This window comes from Pangasianodon hypophthalmus, chromosome 2 (genome assembly GCF_027358585.1).
Source record: "Pangasianodon hypophthalmus isolate fPanHyp1 chromosome 2, fPanHyp1.pri, whole genome shotgun sequence".
Classification (NCBI taxonomy): Eukaryota; Metazoa; Chordata; class Actinopteri; order Siluriformes; family Pangasiidae; genus Pangasianodon; species Pangasianodon hypophthalmus.
Window position 1 is genome coordinate 15,481,536 of NC_069711.1, and position 17,186 is coordinate 15,498,721.

The window sequence follows — 17,186 nt, forward strand, 5'->3', positions numbered from 1 at the left end:
AACAGCTACATGCTTGAGTTGAATTCTGCCTCACATGTAGGTAACTTTAGATGAATGAATGAATGACTATAAATGTAAACTGCTTATCTCTCCATACTTTTATACACTATCATGGAATAATGGCATTTCTACAATTACCTCTTATGGCTGACACAGGCACAGACCAATGTGATATTTTGGTAAAACTCACATGAAAAGGTGTTTTTACAGCCTTTTGACTTTGTAAAAGTCAACATACACAAACCCCCTGATTAGGCAGCACCATCAAAATGGATCACACTAATATGCACTGATCAGCCATAACATTAAAACCACTGAGAGGTAAAGTGAATAACTTGGATTATCTTGTTATAATGGCACCTGTCAAAGGGTGGGATATATTAGGCAGCAAGTGAACAGTCAGTTCTGGAAGTTGATGTGTTGGAAGCAGTAAAAAATAGCCAAGCATAAGGATCGAGGAGACTTTGAGAAGGGGCAAACTGTGATGGCTAGACAACTGGGTCAGAGCATCTCCAAAACAGCAGGTCTTGTGGGGTGTTCCTGGTAATGCAGTGGTTAGTACCTACCAAAAGTGGTCCAAGGAAGGACAACCGGTGAACTAGCGACAGGGTCATGGGGTCCCCGACGCTCACTGATGCGCATGTGGAGCAAAAACTATCCCATCTGGTCCAATCCCACAGAAGAGCTATTGTAGCACAAAGTGCCCATGCTGACCCCTGTCCCTGTCCAGGATAATGTGCCCTGACACAATACAAAAATTGTTCAGGAATGCTTTGAGGAATAAAGGATCTGTCACTAACGTCTTAGTGCCAGATACCACAGCACACCTTCAGGGGTCTTGTGGAGTCCACGCTTCGATGGGTCAGAGCTGTTTTGGTAGCACAAGAGGGACCCACACAATATTAGGCAGGTGGTTTTAATGTCATGGTTGATCAGTGTAAATAAATAAACTGCAAAATGAAACCCCCCATTCCAAGGCACCCTAGAAATATCGGTTCATCTGAACCCAATATAAAGCTGTGAGTTCTAAACTAAAGACACACAAACACACAGTGCTATTTCTGTGACCTTGAAAAGTGTGTTTGCAACAGACGAGATTTGCATGTAGTGATGCAAAAAAAAAGAAACCGAATTTCTAATGCGTTGGGTTTCCAGACTTTGTTCGCTCTAAAGACGATACAACCACAGGCTGATAACATTCTGTTCAAGTCTAACCCGAGCCACACGCCCTAGCACTAACTCTGAACCTGACAATATTCTGCCTGAACCTGACCACCAGCACAGACACCAATAAAACCAAATTCCTAATAAAAACATCATTCCAAATGATGGTTTCTTGTAACATAAGCCATCATCTGATCATCAGGAAACAGAATCAAAATGAAGAATTAATATCAGCCATATTCACCATAAAGTGATCCAAAACTCATTTTAAATTTCACAAAGTCCTTAATACAAACCACAAAGGCAATGTCTGATCCAAACTAATACTAGTGTAATCAGCCATCTCTGTGGATTAACAAGTTTTACTGCGCTGTATTCATGCTGCTGGTGGATTCACCTGGAAAAGCAAGTTAAATCTAACTATTATCCTACACATAATAATGGAATAAATGCTGAAGTAAGAAAAAGCAGGAGGGGGAACCCATGGGGATATGAGGAGAAGGTGCACAGACACTCAGCACAGACAGTAACCAAGCTCGGGATCAAACTGCGGATCCTGGAGCTGTGAGACAGCAATGCTCCCACACCACCAAAAAGTTCTTATTGCTCTAGATCACGCGTCAAACACAAGGCCCACGTGCCAAATTCCGTCCGAGCCCTTGTTTCATTTGGCCCCTGTGAACTTGGAAAAAATAATGCCGAAACAGCCCATAGTACAGTACTGCTTGACATTTTCACACTATCCATTTTCACAGATCTGTAGCATAGCCATCCACTGGATAGTTACCATAAACAGATCACTCAAAAAAAAACAAAAAAAACCAATGTAAACTAAGTTTAAATTAAATAATGTACATATATTCGTGCATTAAAATTAAAACAACTGTGTTGAAAAAAAAATTGGAAAAAGTAATATATCAAATTTACACAGCTCATTTAAATTAAATGAATGAACAAAAGATGTGTTGCTTCTGCAGTACTGCACATTGATCAATAGGTGGAGCTAAATTTGCACATGCGCAAATGGAAAGCTCATGCTTTAGCTCTCTTTAGATTGACGCTACTTTGAGTGAATCAAATCTCACAAAATTCACTGTGCAAACGGAGACACATGCAAAGTTTTATCATTATCTGGACACTCAGGTGAGATATTTCCAATCCTTATGCATTACTGTTGTGGCTGCCAGTAGATTAGAATAGTGAATCGTGGATAACTTTTTTTTTTTTTTTGATATTTTATTGTATCATATCTGGCAATAAACACATTTGACACTTGAATAAGATGGCATCTTGCTAACCAATGTAAGCTGGTTGGATAGGTCATTCATCATAATTTTACTAAAGTTTAGTAGCTGGCAGTCTGAGAAGTTTTTTTTATTATTATTTTTCTTTGGTGTAGCTAACTCACATCTTCATTTTTTTTCCAACAGTTTTGAAGTCTTGCCTTACATGTGGCTGTGCACAGATTGTGGATCTTCACAGACATCCAGATCGAAGCTTTTAAAACACTTCAGGTTGGTACATGGAGACTATGGCTGCAGACACGCATATCCATGTGCATATTCCTACTGTCCATGCACTTTAAAACTTGGAATGAGCAGCGGTCCCACTTTGCCGATCACTACCATGTGATCAGTATCCCTCAATAGCAAACTTCTAGCGAAGGGACAGTCATGAATTGTCATGTTTGTGCTGTTACTGACATTCCTTCACTAAATGATTACTTTCCCCACATAAACAACCACTTGCACAGTCATGAGACAGTAAGTTGTATGTTTAAGGACTGCTCATTTAAAACAAATGTGTATGGCTCATTCAAATCACACAAGAGCCAAAAACATAGTCAGTGTTCGCTGACAGATTTTAAAGAGGGAATAGTGAAAACAGACAGTTCCCAAGAGTTAAGTGGAATATCTGATGACACTCTTTCAAATGAAGAAACAGATACACCTACTTAAGAGGAGGATTCCAAGAGTCTTGATACAAGAGACGTTCCAGAGAACTTGCCAAAGTTAGTAGAGCTTAAATTTGCTTCCTTGCTATTAAAGCTGAAGAATCATTACCATGAACCCAGCACGGCTGTCTACGAGTTGTTGTAGGGCTTGCATTATTTACTGACTGATGCATCTTTCCCTTTGTCTTACAGAATTATTGCAGACACCTTACAATAGCACAGGAAGGGTAATGATGAGTTGTTTGTCAAAGATCTTGCTAGTCTTTAAGTACAACAAACTCTTTACTCACTGCAATAAAACATGGCGGCCCGCTAGCCTCTGCATTTAAATCTAAACAATATTAAAGGGAAAATTTTGATGTTGTAGAGTATGTTCTTGAGGCCAAGGCAAACAGAACTTTTCAATATGTTCCAATACTTGAGCCTTCACAGAAGCTACTGTCAAATGACCTGCTTGTCAAAGTGGTCGAAAGTCACAGCTCTAAACGTGTTAAGAAGAGATGGCCATCAGTACAAGTCAATTCAGTTTCATCTCAGAGGAATGGAGGATATCTGTGTGCTTATAAGTGTTGATGACTTTTGCAACGTTGATGAAATCAGCAACCCTCTCAGGACATCAAGAAAAAAAAAAAAGTTATGTGCAATCTACTGGATTCTGGGTAACGTACCATCAATGTTTCAGTCAACATTGTCTTCAATTTATCTTGCTGTTTTGTGTAAGACACAAGACATGAACATATATGGATTTGAGAAAGTCTTGCAACCTCTTTTACATGATTTAAAAATTTTGGAACAGCAAGGTGAGTATGTTCACCAGTTGGGAACATTCCTCAGAGGAACAGTACAACGTGTTGTAGCCAATAAGCTTGGCACACACTTGTACAGCTGGCTTCATTGAAAACTTTTCAGGTGAATACTGTTGTCTATTTTGTACAGATTCTCGTGCAGATTCTCAGACCAATGAAGTGAAAGCAGGTGAATTTACACTTCGGTCTGCGGAAGAACACCAAGGACATGTTAAACTTGCTCCAGAAAAGGGGGTAAATGTCATGGGTGTGTTTTCAATGACAGCCTTAGCTACTTCAATGTTACAACAGGCTATCCTTCCGCTTTGGAACACAATCTTTTTGAAGGCATAGCACTGGTTGAGCTAGCCGAGTGCTTTGCTGTATTTATTTCAAAGATGATCATGAACTCATCCATACTTTTCCATACATGTGGAGTGATAAGAAAACTCAACCTCAATTTGTATCACAGACAAGTAAAAAAAAATCAACTGGTGGCAATGCACGTGAAAATTGGTGTCTGTTAGGATTACTCCCATTGATTATTGGGCATTTGATGCCTGCAGATGAACCTGGGTGGCTTATGATTTTAGACTTGAAAGATATGGTGGAACTGGTTGTGTCTTCAGTTCATACAGATGAGACCATTGCATACTTGGAATGCAAGATCTCAGAACACCGTCAGAAATATCAGGAGTTGTTCCCACATAAACAACTAACTAAACAAATAACTCTCCCAAGTGGTATACCAGACTCGTTGAATGACCTTAAAAGAGAAATTCAAACACAGCTCAGAGTCTTTGAAACTTTTCGAACTTCAAAAATCCTGATTTTAATTATGTTGTCAACCTCAATTCAACTTCAGACATACAAGACAGAGCTACACTCAAGGTCATTCAGTTGCCTTCATCTCCCTTCTGCTTCATCTGTGCCAGAAATAAATGAGACATCTTCAGTTTCATCATGTGTCACAGACATAATCTCATCCCCACAGTCATCTGTACTCTCGACTCCAGAATCTGTGTCCTCCATGACAAGTCAGGCATGGCCTGAAAGTTTCCCGATGCCACAGTTGAGTTTTGATCCCGAAATGCAACTACAAAAAGCTCAACTTTCGTATCAAACTGACAGCACTGTCCTGAACCCCAATGCCAAGACTGACATTTTGGACACTTTAGCTTCAGAAACAATAAAGTACAAGGCATACCCTTCAAGTGCAGATCTTGATGGCAAACTACAGAACAAAACTGAGGAACATAGAATGTTCCGAGCTAAACATCAACCGCCATAAGCGGAAACAATCTATGGGAAATCCTAACCAAGTGAAGAAACCTAGAAAGGCCGAGGTAAATTACTGTCCAGATTACCCACTGGGTGAAACAAGAGATACCCTTGAAAAGCAAAGGATTCCACTGTTGTCTGAGGTGACCAAAAGAAACAACGAGCAGGTTATCAAGGTGCTGATGGACAGAACAGTTGCACACAGAAGGCATAAGGTGGTCAAAGATTTACATTTCATCATGGGATAAGAACAGATGGCCAGCACTTTTTACTGAGCAAGAGGTAAGCCTTTGTGATGTAATGTCAGCTGTGATGAATTACTTGGATGGTTGTATGTAAATCCAAATTATGAACTGAAGTCCTTTAGATGTAATTCACATTTATGTTCATCTGTAACAATTCTGTATTTCATGTGTGTAAGAGCTGGTAAAGAAATACTCTAAGTATTAGTATATGATATTGTATATGATATTGTAAGGATTGTCACAAATTTATCAGCAACCTGATTTGTCATTTTAAAATTTTATTAGTTATCTGCGGAATTCAGTAGAATTACAACAATCCAGCTGGTGTCCAAATTTATTGGTCATCTTGATCATTTCTCAACCCAACTCCTCAGAATTATCAAAAACAAAGGAGGAACAGGGGCACAGAAGATCACAAGCAACCTGTCAGTTATGGATCAGGTATGTTTTGTTGAATTCATGCTCATTTTAAATCTGACAATAATTCACAATAGATTAAAGTAATAGTTCACCCAAAAATGAAAATTCAGTCATTATTCACTCACCCTCATATCATTCGAACCCCCTTTGTCTTTCTTTTTTTTTTTCCTGAACTCAAAAGGTGAGTTTTAGCCAGTTTGTCCTGTTCGTTTCTGTCCATACAATGACATTCACTGGTGAGTTCCTCTTCTGAAGCTTCAAAAGCATATACAAAAGCATCATCAAACCATGTGACTCCTACTGTATAATCCAAGTGTTCTGATGGAATATGAATGGGTTTGGTGAGAAACAATCATAAGTGTAATCCTTACTTTTTTTTTTTTTTATTTTTTATTTTAAATCATACCATCCACCATTGCTCTCCTATGCATGTTCACGAGTGTTGCCTCAAGGCGAACTGTTCCAAATAAGTCAATCCGATTTGGTGAACTGGTTCATCCAGTTCCCTGAAAAGAACCAGTTCAAAAAGAATGATTTGTTCAGGAACCGGTCATCACCACTCGGAAACGGTGGAGGGTGCGGTTTTCAAAAAAAAAAAATGTATGGGTTACACTTCTGATTGTTTTTCACCAAACCCATTTATATGCCTTCAGAACACTCAGATTATACAGCAGGAGTCACATGGAATTGTTTGATGATGGTTTTGTGTGCTTTTGAAGCTTCAGAAGAGGAACTCAACATTGACTGTCATTGTATGGACAGAAATGAGCAGGACAAACTTGCTAAAATTCACCTTTTGTGTTCCAAGTATAAAAAAAAAAGATTTAGGGAGTTTGAACAACATGAGGGTGAGAAATTAATGACTGAATCTTCATTTTTGGCTGAAGTATCCTTTTAAAGCTTGGTTTATATGCTCTGGAATGTTAATATGCACATGATTCATACTGTTTAATTTCAGGGCTTGTTTGTAGCTTTACTACATTTCTCAGAAGCATCAGAGTTGTGATTTAGGCAGCTACATTTGGCACAACTGTGATATCCGACATTATTTTGTAGCTTTCCTATAGCGAAGCTTCTGGTTTAGAACTAGTTGTTAGGTTTGTACTGGTTCCCGGGGCTTTAGGGCTCTCATAGATTTGCCTTTCTCCCATTAAAAAGAAATTACACTGCACTTGCTTCTGTCTCAGCATTTCTCTCCCGACATTTTCAAACAGAGAAAGGAACTATGCATCATCACAATGGGCTAATCCTGTTTCTCATCACAGCAGGTAGTATCTAACAAACTTTGATTAAACAAAGGAATGTGTTCATAAAAAACTTATTAGAATCAGTATAATAAATGATATTACCTAATAGGCCGTACACTTTAATTGTTTGTTAGCCCGTCATTTTCCTATAGAAACATCCTATTCTAATTTCAGAGCCTACAGATTATTTGTATTAATCAATAATTTGCAAATTTTAACTTAACTGGATATCTGAGTGCAGTTTAGAAGAAAATATGAATTATGTGTTTTGGGTCACACAGTCTTTTAGAGAACAAGAACATAACCATCAGATATGTGCAACTAAGGCACAGTATGCAACCCAAACTTGCCCAGTTTCCCCATTTAAAGGCCTCAGATGATATTCTCATCATGTGAGATGTGGTGTATAAGGAATTGACAAGCCTCTAATCCCTCTCTCTCTGTCAATCAATGATGGTAAATTGGAAAAGGATTTCAGGCTTGTGTTCTCTACAGAGATGTGGGACTTTAAACAGATGGCACATTTCGATATGTGAAATGGATTTGTTCAAAATACATCACCACCTACATTTATCTAAGAAAAAGACACAACCCAAATTAAGACCCAAACAGAAACGCCTGATACAAGAACAAACGCTATAATATTCAGACAGCATAAGAATTACATTACTCAAAATTATGTTAATAAAATTGCCAATAACCTCTGCCAAATCCCCATATACATTATTCATATCTAAAATCTGTTATTCCTCGAAATCCTGTTTTCCATGTCCCAAAAATCATAAGGCCCTAAAATTATACATGGTCTCTTGTCGGACTTTTTGAAACTACTAGTCATTGGACAGAGATTTTATGAATCCAATAGTGTATGAAAGACATGTGCATTTAAGTGTCCAAGTGCCTAACTATACACAGCAATATCATAAGAACTATAATAATTTCATATTTTCATTGGAATTTCATATCCACATTGGTGAAGTGTATGTATATATGGGTATCAGCTTTCATCCAATGTTCCGAAGTTTCCAATTAAAGGCCATGGGCAGATGAATTTGTGAGCTAATTTGATAATTTTCTGATTTCAACCTTCTCTTTAGTATATTTCACTTCATTCATACTTTTAGTGAATAGCAGATATTGATGCACCTGTGCTTATTTGAACTCATCAAAGAAATATGTTCATTGTAGAGAACACATTTTTCTAAATTAAATAACTAGTCATATTTGCTGGTCAGGCAACACCTGCTTTGATGGTGACTTAAGTGACGAAAGCTATATGGGGATTTAGAAATCATGACATCTTATAAGAACCAGGCTTGAGAAGGAATGTTCCTTTCCTTCCTAGTTAAAGCATGAAAGTTACCTCGCAGCTTGGAAGCTCTGAACAAGGTCATCCAGTAGTCTGTTGTTCCTCAGCTCTTGTTCTGTGAGTGGCTGAAATGGAAAGTTGATATCCTGTTAAGGTTGTGACATATTCATTTAAAAACATCATAATTAGTCAAGGCATGAGTTTGGGTCTAGGAATCTAGACTAACAGATAAATGGCTTTTATCCAATATTATGATACAGAATGATGGAATAACCTATAAAAGGACTCACATTCAAGGTACAAGTACACTGATGTTTAATACCCACCGTGTTACAAAGAGGACACAGCAACTTGTAGGAAAGAAATTTCCGTATACATAGGGAGCAAACTGTGGAGAAAAACAACAATCTAGTCAAAAATGATCTATTTCCCATATTCATCACATGCATACTGTGGCAGACATTTTACCATGTTTCAGTCATTTACTATATTAAGAATGAATTAGTCTATATAGATAAATATATAGATATATAGATAAATTTGGAAAAAATATGTACATTTGTTGATTATTTTGGTTTACAGCCATGTGCATTTAGAACAGTATTTATTGTACATAAAACGAAGGGACGGGGGGGAAATTGCATTGTAAATGTCAGGAAGGAGAATGTGGCTTAAATATAAATTTTTTAACCACGTTACACTTTCTTTTCCACTGTATATTGTACCACCATATCGCACTTTATGCTACTTCACTACATTTCATTGATGCCACTGGACTACAGACATAACTAATAAAAAAAAATGATCAGAGATTTTATACAAAACAGCTCACACATTCATCTGCCCATGGCCTTTAGGTGGAAACATCGGAACACTGGATGAAAGCTGATAGCCATATCACCAATGTGACCAACGGCTGGGGTACATACTTACAGTTATGAGAACACTGCGTCATCATGGATATATTCAAGAAGTCGAAGCAAATCGGGCATCGGAGCAAAGTGTCAATATTCTGGTTTAAAAAAATAAGATAAAACCAAAGAGGAGTTAAATGATAAAGAACAGTGGTTATTCTTTCAGAAGTATAATTATACTTTTCTGAAGAGTTTCTGAATGGTAAGCAACGAATTGTAAAAACACTATCAGAGAGAGTAGTATGGCGTACACTTCAGTATTCCATACGTCCTATCTTTTCCCACTTAAAAAACAGCAAAACAATATATTACACTCAATATTCATATATTGAACATAAACTAGCACTAATGTTATTTGTTCCTGCTTTCATCAATACCGTTTATGAGAGATTGTGAAAGATCCCCTGCAAGACATTAAAATCATGAATGCAGAAGCATCAGAGACAATAATTTTCAAAACTTTTTTGCCTTCCCCGATTAAGCACTCATGTCAAGCTCACTTTTCTCATAAATTCAAGTGGGAACGTATTAAACATATTAAATACATATTAAACAGAATTACTACACAGAGCAGGGGTTCTCAAACTGTGCATCCAGGGATCCTAACATTAACTGCAAACTGAATTCTACATAGCCCCTTAGTACTGATTAATTTTTTAAAATATATATCAATTTTAGACTCATTATTTAAATCTGTATAATAACACTTGGGTTATTTATTGGCATCAAAGAGCTTTTTATTCCTGAATTTTACACTTACTGACCAGATTTCTATTAAAATTGTCAAAAACTGAGAATATTTACAGGTGTTCTTTTTTTTTTTCTTTTCTTTTTGTTATTGAGGTTCGGCCCATTCAAATCAAGTGGCCAGTCGAAGAAGTCAATAAAATGAAACAGCATAAGTTTAAGAACTAACTTTCAGAAGTGACAGAGAACACAGTACAGCAGTATTACACTAAATATCAAAGATTTTTTAACCTAATCTCACTCAACCCTGTCCTATTTGCCACAGAGTAGTGAGACATGGGCCTTTTTTAACTTTTAAAACTTTTGAAGCAAATTTGTACTCATTTAAATGCATTTTGCTTGGTAGGTGGATTTTTACAAAGTCAAATTATTATTAGAGATCATACTAAATCGGCTATTTCCGTAAAATCCACTGAAAGCCGAAAAAAGCCGAAATTGTGCACGGAATGTTATTGTCCTACATTAGCAAACTTACTAGTTAGCTATCCTATTTAATAGATGTTATGGCTGTAATAACAACAGGAAAATAAACGTTTTGTTAATTTTAGCTGTTATTTACTATATAGAGTTGACAGCAATCCTTGCAGGACATGCAAAGCTGACTTTACCCCAGCAGCTAGCTGATTAGCTTGCTACCTTACCTAGCCACCTTACCCGGACTGAGGGGTTTAGCGAGCTACACATTATGAGCTGAACTTACTTTCAAGCATGACAAGTGCGGTGGTAAATCCGCTTCGACTGAATGAGACATTTTTCCCAATTTTCTAACTGGGTTTATTAAAATACGCGATATGCACTCAGCTAACACTGTTACTGAAACAGGTATAGAAATTTCCCCGCGCACTTTTTCACGTCCTGCACTGACGTCATTTCCGTTTACATTTGCTTGTCGCATTTTGGAAAAGCGATCGTGTTTTATTTTAATTTTTTACAATTTGGTCTGATGTAAGGGATTATTTGTATTTGTTTAAACCTCATTCACAAAAATCTGTTATTGTAATGCTGTTAGTGAGCGCCTAGAATATACTGTTCATTTTTTTTCAGATTTTTTTTTTATTTAACAAACAAATCACTTCTCCAATCCAATAACCTTATTTTGAAAAATAAGTAAATAAAAACAATAAATTAATACAGCTGTGTCTTTGAGGGGACTCAGACAGGTGATTGGCTGGCTTTCCTCTCTGTCTAACATTTTTTAAAGTGCTGTGTAATATTGGGTTGTAAATGTCTAAGGCATGGAGAAAAATTTTATTGGTGAGCTATAGTGCCCCTGAAATCAAAAGAGCTTTTTATACCCTGTCCTTTTAGTGTTATGGACCCCAATACAGTACTACAGGGTGTCCCAAATGTCTCCATACATAACACTTTTTAGCAAAACGTTTCTCTGGAAACACACACAGAGTCGTCTCTCCCAACTTTGACTCCCAGTTTGGCAACAGTGTTGTATGTGATGTTGTGTGTTTCCTGTTAAAGTCCATCGCAACCTTGCAACAGCTTCCCGGTCCATCCATGAGAATGATTTCAATAGATTCTTCATTTGTCAAAGGTATTCTTATTTGGTTTTGACACACACCTTCCAGGTGCGCCCTAGACACATCATCAGTGATGTAACCTGGGGTCATCAGGTGTTTCGGGTCTTTCAACATCATACACCCTCACCCAGGCGACCCAGCCAGGGGTGATCAGTCCCCAACTTGTGTCTAGGTAGCTTGTGTAGTCCACAGCTCGCCCCTTTTGATCCACAGCCATCTTGATGCCTTCTCAGCGGCATCCATGATGTTCCTTATGGCTTTATTCTTGTGCAGTCCCCTGATTCCCAAGAGCTTGAGGGCCCTGCATAACGACTGGCCAGCAAAACCTCGGCAGCCAACCTCGATGGGGAGGCAGCGGGTCTTCCATCCCCTATTACTTCCATTCAAACGCCTCTTCCAAACAGTCTTCCCAGGGCACAGTTAATTCCAGTAGAACCACCTGCCTTGATGATTCGGAAATAGGACCATATCAGGCCTAAGCGTGGTTGTGGCGATGGTTTCTGGGAATTTGAGCTGCCTTCCCAGGTCAACCTTTAGCTGCCAGTCTCGAGCTGTTGCCAGGAGTCCACCTGCTGGGTTCCTGCTCCCTGATGGTTTCTCTCCAGCCTTAACAAATGTGATTGCGCGCTGTGCTGGCTGATGGAGCTTGCTGAGAGAGATCCCTGTGCTGATAGTTCCAGCGATTATCCTTAGCATGATCCTGATCATGGTGCAACAACCCTCTCCCAGGGCCTTAGGGCAGCAGCTTAATATGTGCTCCAGGGATCCTCTTTTTTGGCATTGGAGGCATGCAGGGGTGTCTTTCAGGCCCCAGGAGAAGAGGTTGGTTTGACTGGGGAGGACATCGTAGACTGATTGGATAAGAAACTGGATCCGGTATGGCTCCGCTTTCCACAACTCAGTCCACAAGATCTTTTGGTCCATCACTTGTTCCCATTGAGTCTACGCCCCTTGTTGTCGCATCCCCACCATCCTACTAACGCGCCTTTCCTCCACCCCTGCTCGGATTTCTTCTTGGACCAGTTGACGCCTGTCCTTTCCGTGGGCCTTGTCATATCAAGGTTTATGTTTACAGCCAAGCCCTGCGCGTCCTGACGCCACTGTCCCCACCAGCACACTGTGCCGCAGCCGCGCCTCAGCCTGGTTGACTGCCTCCTGGGCCCTCCACTTCCTACCCGTCCTCACTTCAATGCCAGCTGAGGAAACTTTGGTGTCAGTGGATTCTCTGTACAGCAGTACCTCTCTTGCTCGGGAAACCATGAACTCCTCTGACAGGCTACTGAAGGGGAGTTGTAGCTTGTTCTTCCTTCCGTATAAGGCTATGCTGGTGACACTGTGAGGGAGACCCAACCACCTACGTAGAGAGTGGCTGATCTTCCTGTCAAAGCTCTCGAAAGTGGTTAAGGGAACGTCGTAAACCAGCAGTGGCCAGAGGAGTCGAGGCAGAATGCCATGCTGGTAAATCCAGGCTTTGAACTTCCCTGGCAGCCCTGACTTGTCCACTGTAGCAATCCAGGCGTGCAACTCTTTTCCAGTTTCATGAAGTGTGGCTGTGTCCTTAAGTGTGCTGTTGAAGACTTTTCCCAGACACCCTCTGCATGTCTCCACTGCTGCAAAACTTTCCCCCTCCTCCAGATGACTTTGATGATTTTCCATAGTCACTGAAGGAATTTGGGGCACCTCTTGTAGACCACGTAGGGCACTCCACTTGGACCTGGTGCTGAGTTCGTCCTAGCTGCTTTGACAACCTCCTGAACCTCTCTCAGGGTTGGATCCTTGAGGTTAAATGCCACACTGGGTTCCGGTAGGGTTATCAACGTGCTACATGGTCCAAGGTCCTGGTCTCTAGCTCTATCACTGTAACTGGTGCTGAGGTACTTATCAACCTCATCTTGAGTACAGGTGAGTCGACTGCTATGCTTCTGGCCGAGGAGTCTCCTGGTGAATCCGAAGGGGTTTGTGATAAACTGTGCCCGTCTACGAGCCCTCTCCTTACCCCTCTTTCTGTGCCACTCAGCTTGGCGGGTGGTAGTGAGCTTACTCCTTACAATGTTCCGGAGCTCAGCCAGGGCAGCTTTATCCTCCTCCTTAGCCTGCTTAGCACACGGAGCTCCTGCTGCAACTGACGGATCTTCTCCTCCCGACGATTTGGTCTCGCAGAACCACTAGACGGACGCTGCAGGAGCTCCGTGTGCTTAGAAAGCAGTTCAAGCAGGCTAAGGAGGAGGATAAAGCTGCCCTGAGGAGGTCCACGTCCTCATCAAGCTGGTGCCACTCATTTTGCTTATTAGCGGCAGGCCACTTAACCTGACGTTGTTCTGAAAGCCTGGTTTGGAAACGGCCTAGTGGTGCGTGGAGGGTCTGGGCACTGTGGGTTGACTCCGGGCCGGGCTCCTCCTGCATCTCACCAGGTACTTGACCTGTGCGTTACATGTACCACACAAGCACTTCATTCTGGCCTGGTGGATCTTAAGGCCATGCAGGTTTTTGCAGACCTTGCCACATTTACAAACTGCACTCGTAGTCTTATGTCCATGAGCTTGGGTCAATAACTGTGAGTCTGTCCTGTTGAGATGTTCATTCTCCCCCCCTCTCGGGCACCTCTGGGGGTATACTTCCTTAGGGTTTTCCATAGCTTAAAGGCTGAAAAAAATATGTAATATAAACTAAGTATGAAAACTTTTGGAAGACATTTTAAAAAGTGTTAAATTCTGCTATGTATGGAGATTTTGGGGACACCCTGTATATCCAGACTATATCATATATATATATAACATTTATATACAGTGAAAGTAAAAAGTATTTGATCCCTTGCTGATTTTGTTGGTTTGCCCACTAATAAAGACATGATCATTCTATACTTTTAATGGTAGATGTATTCTAACATGGAGAGACAGAATATCAAAAAGAAAATCCAGAAAATAACTTTAAAGAATATATATTAATTGATTTGTATTTCATTGAAGGAAATAAGTATTTGATCCCCTAGTATGCATTAGGAGTTCTGGCTTTCACAGACCAGTTAGACACTCCCAATCAACTTGTTACCTGATTTGAAGACACCTGTTCTAACTAATCACCTGTATGAAAGACACCTGTTCACAGAATCAGACAATCAGACAGATTCCAAACTCTCCAACATGGGTAAGACCAAAGAACTCTTTCAGGACCTCAGAGGCAGGATTGTTGACCTGCACAAATCTGGAATGGGCTACAAAAACATTAGCAAGATGCTGGGTATTAAAGTAACAACCATTGGTGCAATTGTGAGAAAATTTAAGAAGTATAACATGACCATCAATAGACCTCGGTCTGGTGCTCCACAGAAGATTTCACCTCGTGGGGTGGCAATGATCATGAGAACTGTGAGAAATCGGCCTGCAACCACACAGCGGGAGTTAGTGAATGACCTCAAGGCAGCTGGGACCACAGTCACCAGGAAAACAATTGGCAACACTTTGCGCCGCAATGGATTAAAATCCTGCAGTGCCCGAAAGGTACCCCTGCTTAAGAAGGCACATGTGGAGGCCCGCCTAAAGTATGCCAATGATCACCTCAAAGATGTACAAAGTGATTGGGAGAAGGTTCTGTGGTCAGACGAGACCAAAATTGAACTATTTGGCCTAAACTCTACTCGTCATGTGTGGAGGAAGAAAAATGCTGCCTATGACCCCAGGAACACTGTGCCCACCGTCAAGCATGGAGGTGGAAGCATTATGTTTTGGGGGTGTTTCTCTGCCAAGGGCACAGGGCTACTTCACCGCATCAGTGGGAAGATGGATGGAGCCATGTACCGTGCAGTCCTGAGGGACAACCTCCTCCCCTCTGCCAGGAAGTTGAAAATGGGCCGTGGTTGGGTCTTCCAACATGACAACGACCCGAAGCATACAGCAAAGGCAACAAAGGAGTGGCTCAAGAAGAACCACATTAAGGTCATGGAGTGGCCCAGCCAGTCTCCGGACCTCAATCCAATCGAAAATCTATGGAGGCAGCTGAAGGTCCAAGTTGCCAAGCGACAGCCCACCAACCTTAATGATTTAGAGAGGATCTGCAAAGAAGAGTGGGCCAAAATTCCCCCTGATATGTGTGCTAACCTTGTGGTTAACTACAACAAACGTCTGTCCGCTGTGCTTGCAAACAAAGGCTGTGCCACCAAGTATTAAGTGCTTTTGGCTAGAGGGATCAAATACTTATTTCCCTCAATGAAATACAAATCAATTAAAATATATTCTTTAAAGTTATTTTCTGGATTTTCGTTTTGATATTCTGTCTCTCCATGTTAGAATACATCTACCATTAAAAGTATAGAATGATCATCTCTTTATTAGTGGGCAAACCAACAAAATCAGCAAGGGATCAAATACTTTTTACTCTCACTGTATATATATATATATATATATATATATATATATATATATATATATAAATGATATAGTCTAAATATACAGGGATATTCTGTATATCAAGACATTCTCATTTTAATTTTCTAATTTGTGACATTTAGGAAAACAATAAATAAAAATTGATGACTTATCCTGTACTAGTCTTTTGTTCGTCCAATTAAATGCTTTCTAGAATGTATGTGTCCCGCCCCAGAGTTAGGTCTTGCTGTACAGTAGCTGCTTCTTAGCGAGTAAATACGGTTCATCTGTGTGTTTAGCTGTGTCTTCCAGCACACTATTAATTTTTCCAACTATCCCTTAGTTGAGGAAAAAAATATGGATACATATTTTACATGTAAATGAATACATCTGATTCACAAATGTGTAATTCACATTCACAAAAAACCTGAATATATTCGCAAACAGCAATCCACACATTCATACCCTAATTCATATTCACAAAATACAATTTACAAATGCATAAATAAATTTACATTCACAAAGTACGAGTCACAAATGCAAAAAAACACAATTCATAAATACACAAGTGTGTTTGTAAATTTCTGAATGGTTATACGTTTATGAATGAATTGTTGAATGAATCTGCATTTGCAAATTGTCACCTGGGTAAATCCCTTTGGATTTGTGTTCCTATATTGAGACTTTCCTGCCAGGCTCCAATTCACAAATTAGTGTTTTATTTAAAGGATATTCTCTTTAGCTAGTCAGATGTGAGTTTTCAGTCCAGCCAATCATAATACACTTTGCTCGAAGCTTTGACTCAACAAGCATAACTTTGCATGTCTGCTGAGCAAAGTGCTTTAATTAGTGTACAGGGAGGATGGCATTTCCTCATTCCAATATGGCAGCTGATAACCAGACTTCACTTGTAAGTCATGCAGTTTTTTGATAATGAAGTGTGGCATTTCCAATGCTAGATATTGTAAAAACCAAGGTAGGAAAGTTAAAAAACATGTTAGTTTTATGTTAGTAGCTTGGTAATGAAAACATAATGATAAATCTTTCAGGTTATCATTTAATGATAGATTCCTTGCCATATTTCATGTTGTCACGCATGAATCCGATATCAGGCTGATATCCCTAGGTCTGTTTGTTTATATTTATAAAATACTCATTGTATTTTGTAATGTCCTAAATTGTATTTATCCTGACAAACTATATATATATATATACACACACATGTAT

At 39.6% G+C, this 17,186-nt stretch overlaps 1 protein-coding gene and 1 pseudogene across 5 annotated transcripts in view; both read right to left on the reverse strand.

The window, feature by feature from the left end:
- Positions 1-10,941, reverse strand: part of rad18 (RAD18 E3 ubiquitin protein ligase) — a 62,578-nt gene extending 51,637 nt beyond the window's left edge. For all 5 annotated transcript variants that reach the window (XM_034314047.1, XM_034314051.1, XM_034314053.2 and 2 more), the window contains exons 1-4: positions 10,767-10,941; positions 9,339-9,417; positions 8,732-8,793; positions 8,460-8,530 (exon numbers count right to left, since the gene is read on the reverse strand). In XM_034314047.1, coding sequence (XP_034169938.1) covers positions 8,460-8,530; positions 8,732-8,793; positions 9,339-9,417; positions 10,767-10,817 — 263 coding nt within the window. In that variant the 5' untranslated portion in view covers positions 10,818-10,941. The remainder of the gene's footprint in view (positions 1-8,459; positions 8,531-8,731; positions 8,794-9,338; positions 9,418-10,766) is intronic.
- Positions 10,942-11,748: 807 nt separating this feature from the next.
- On the reverse strand, positions 11,749-14,001 carry LOC113529572 (uncharacterized; annotated as a pseudogene).
- Between the last annotated feature and the right edge of the window lie 3,185 nt (positions 14,002-17,186).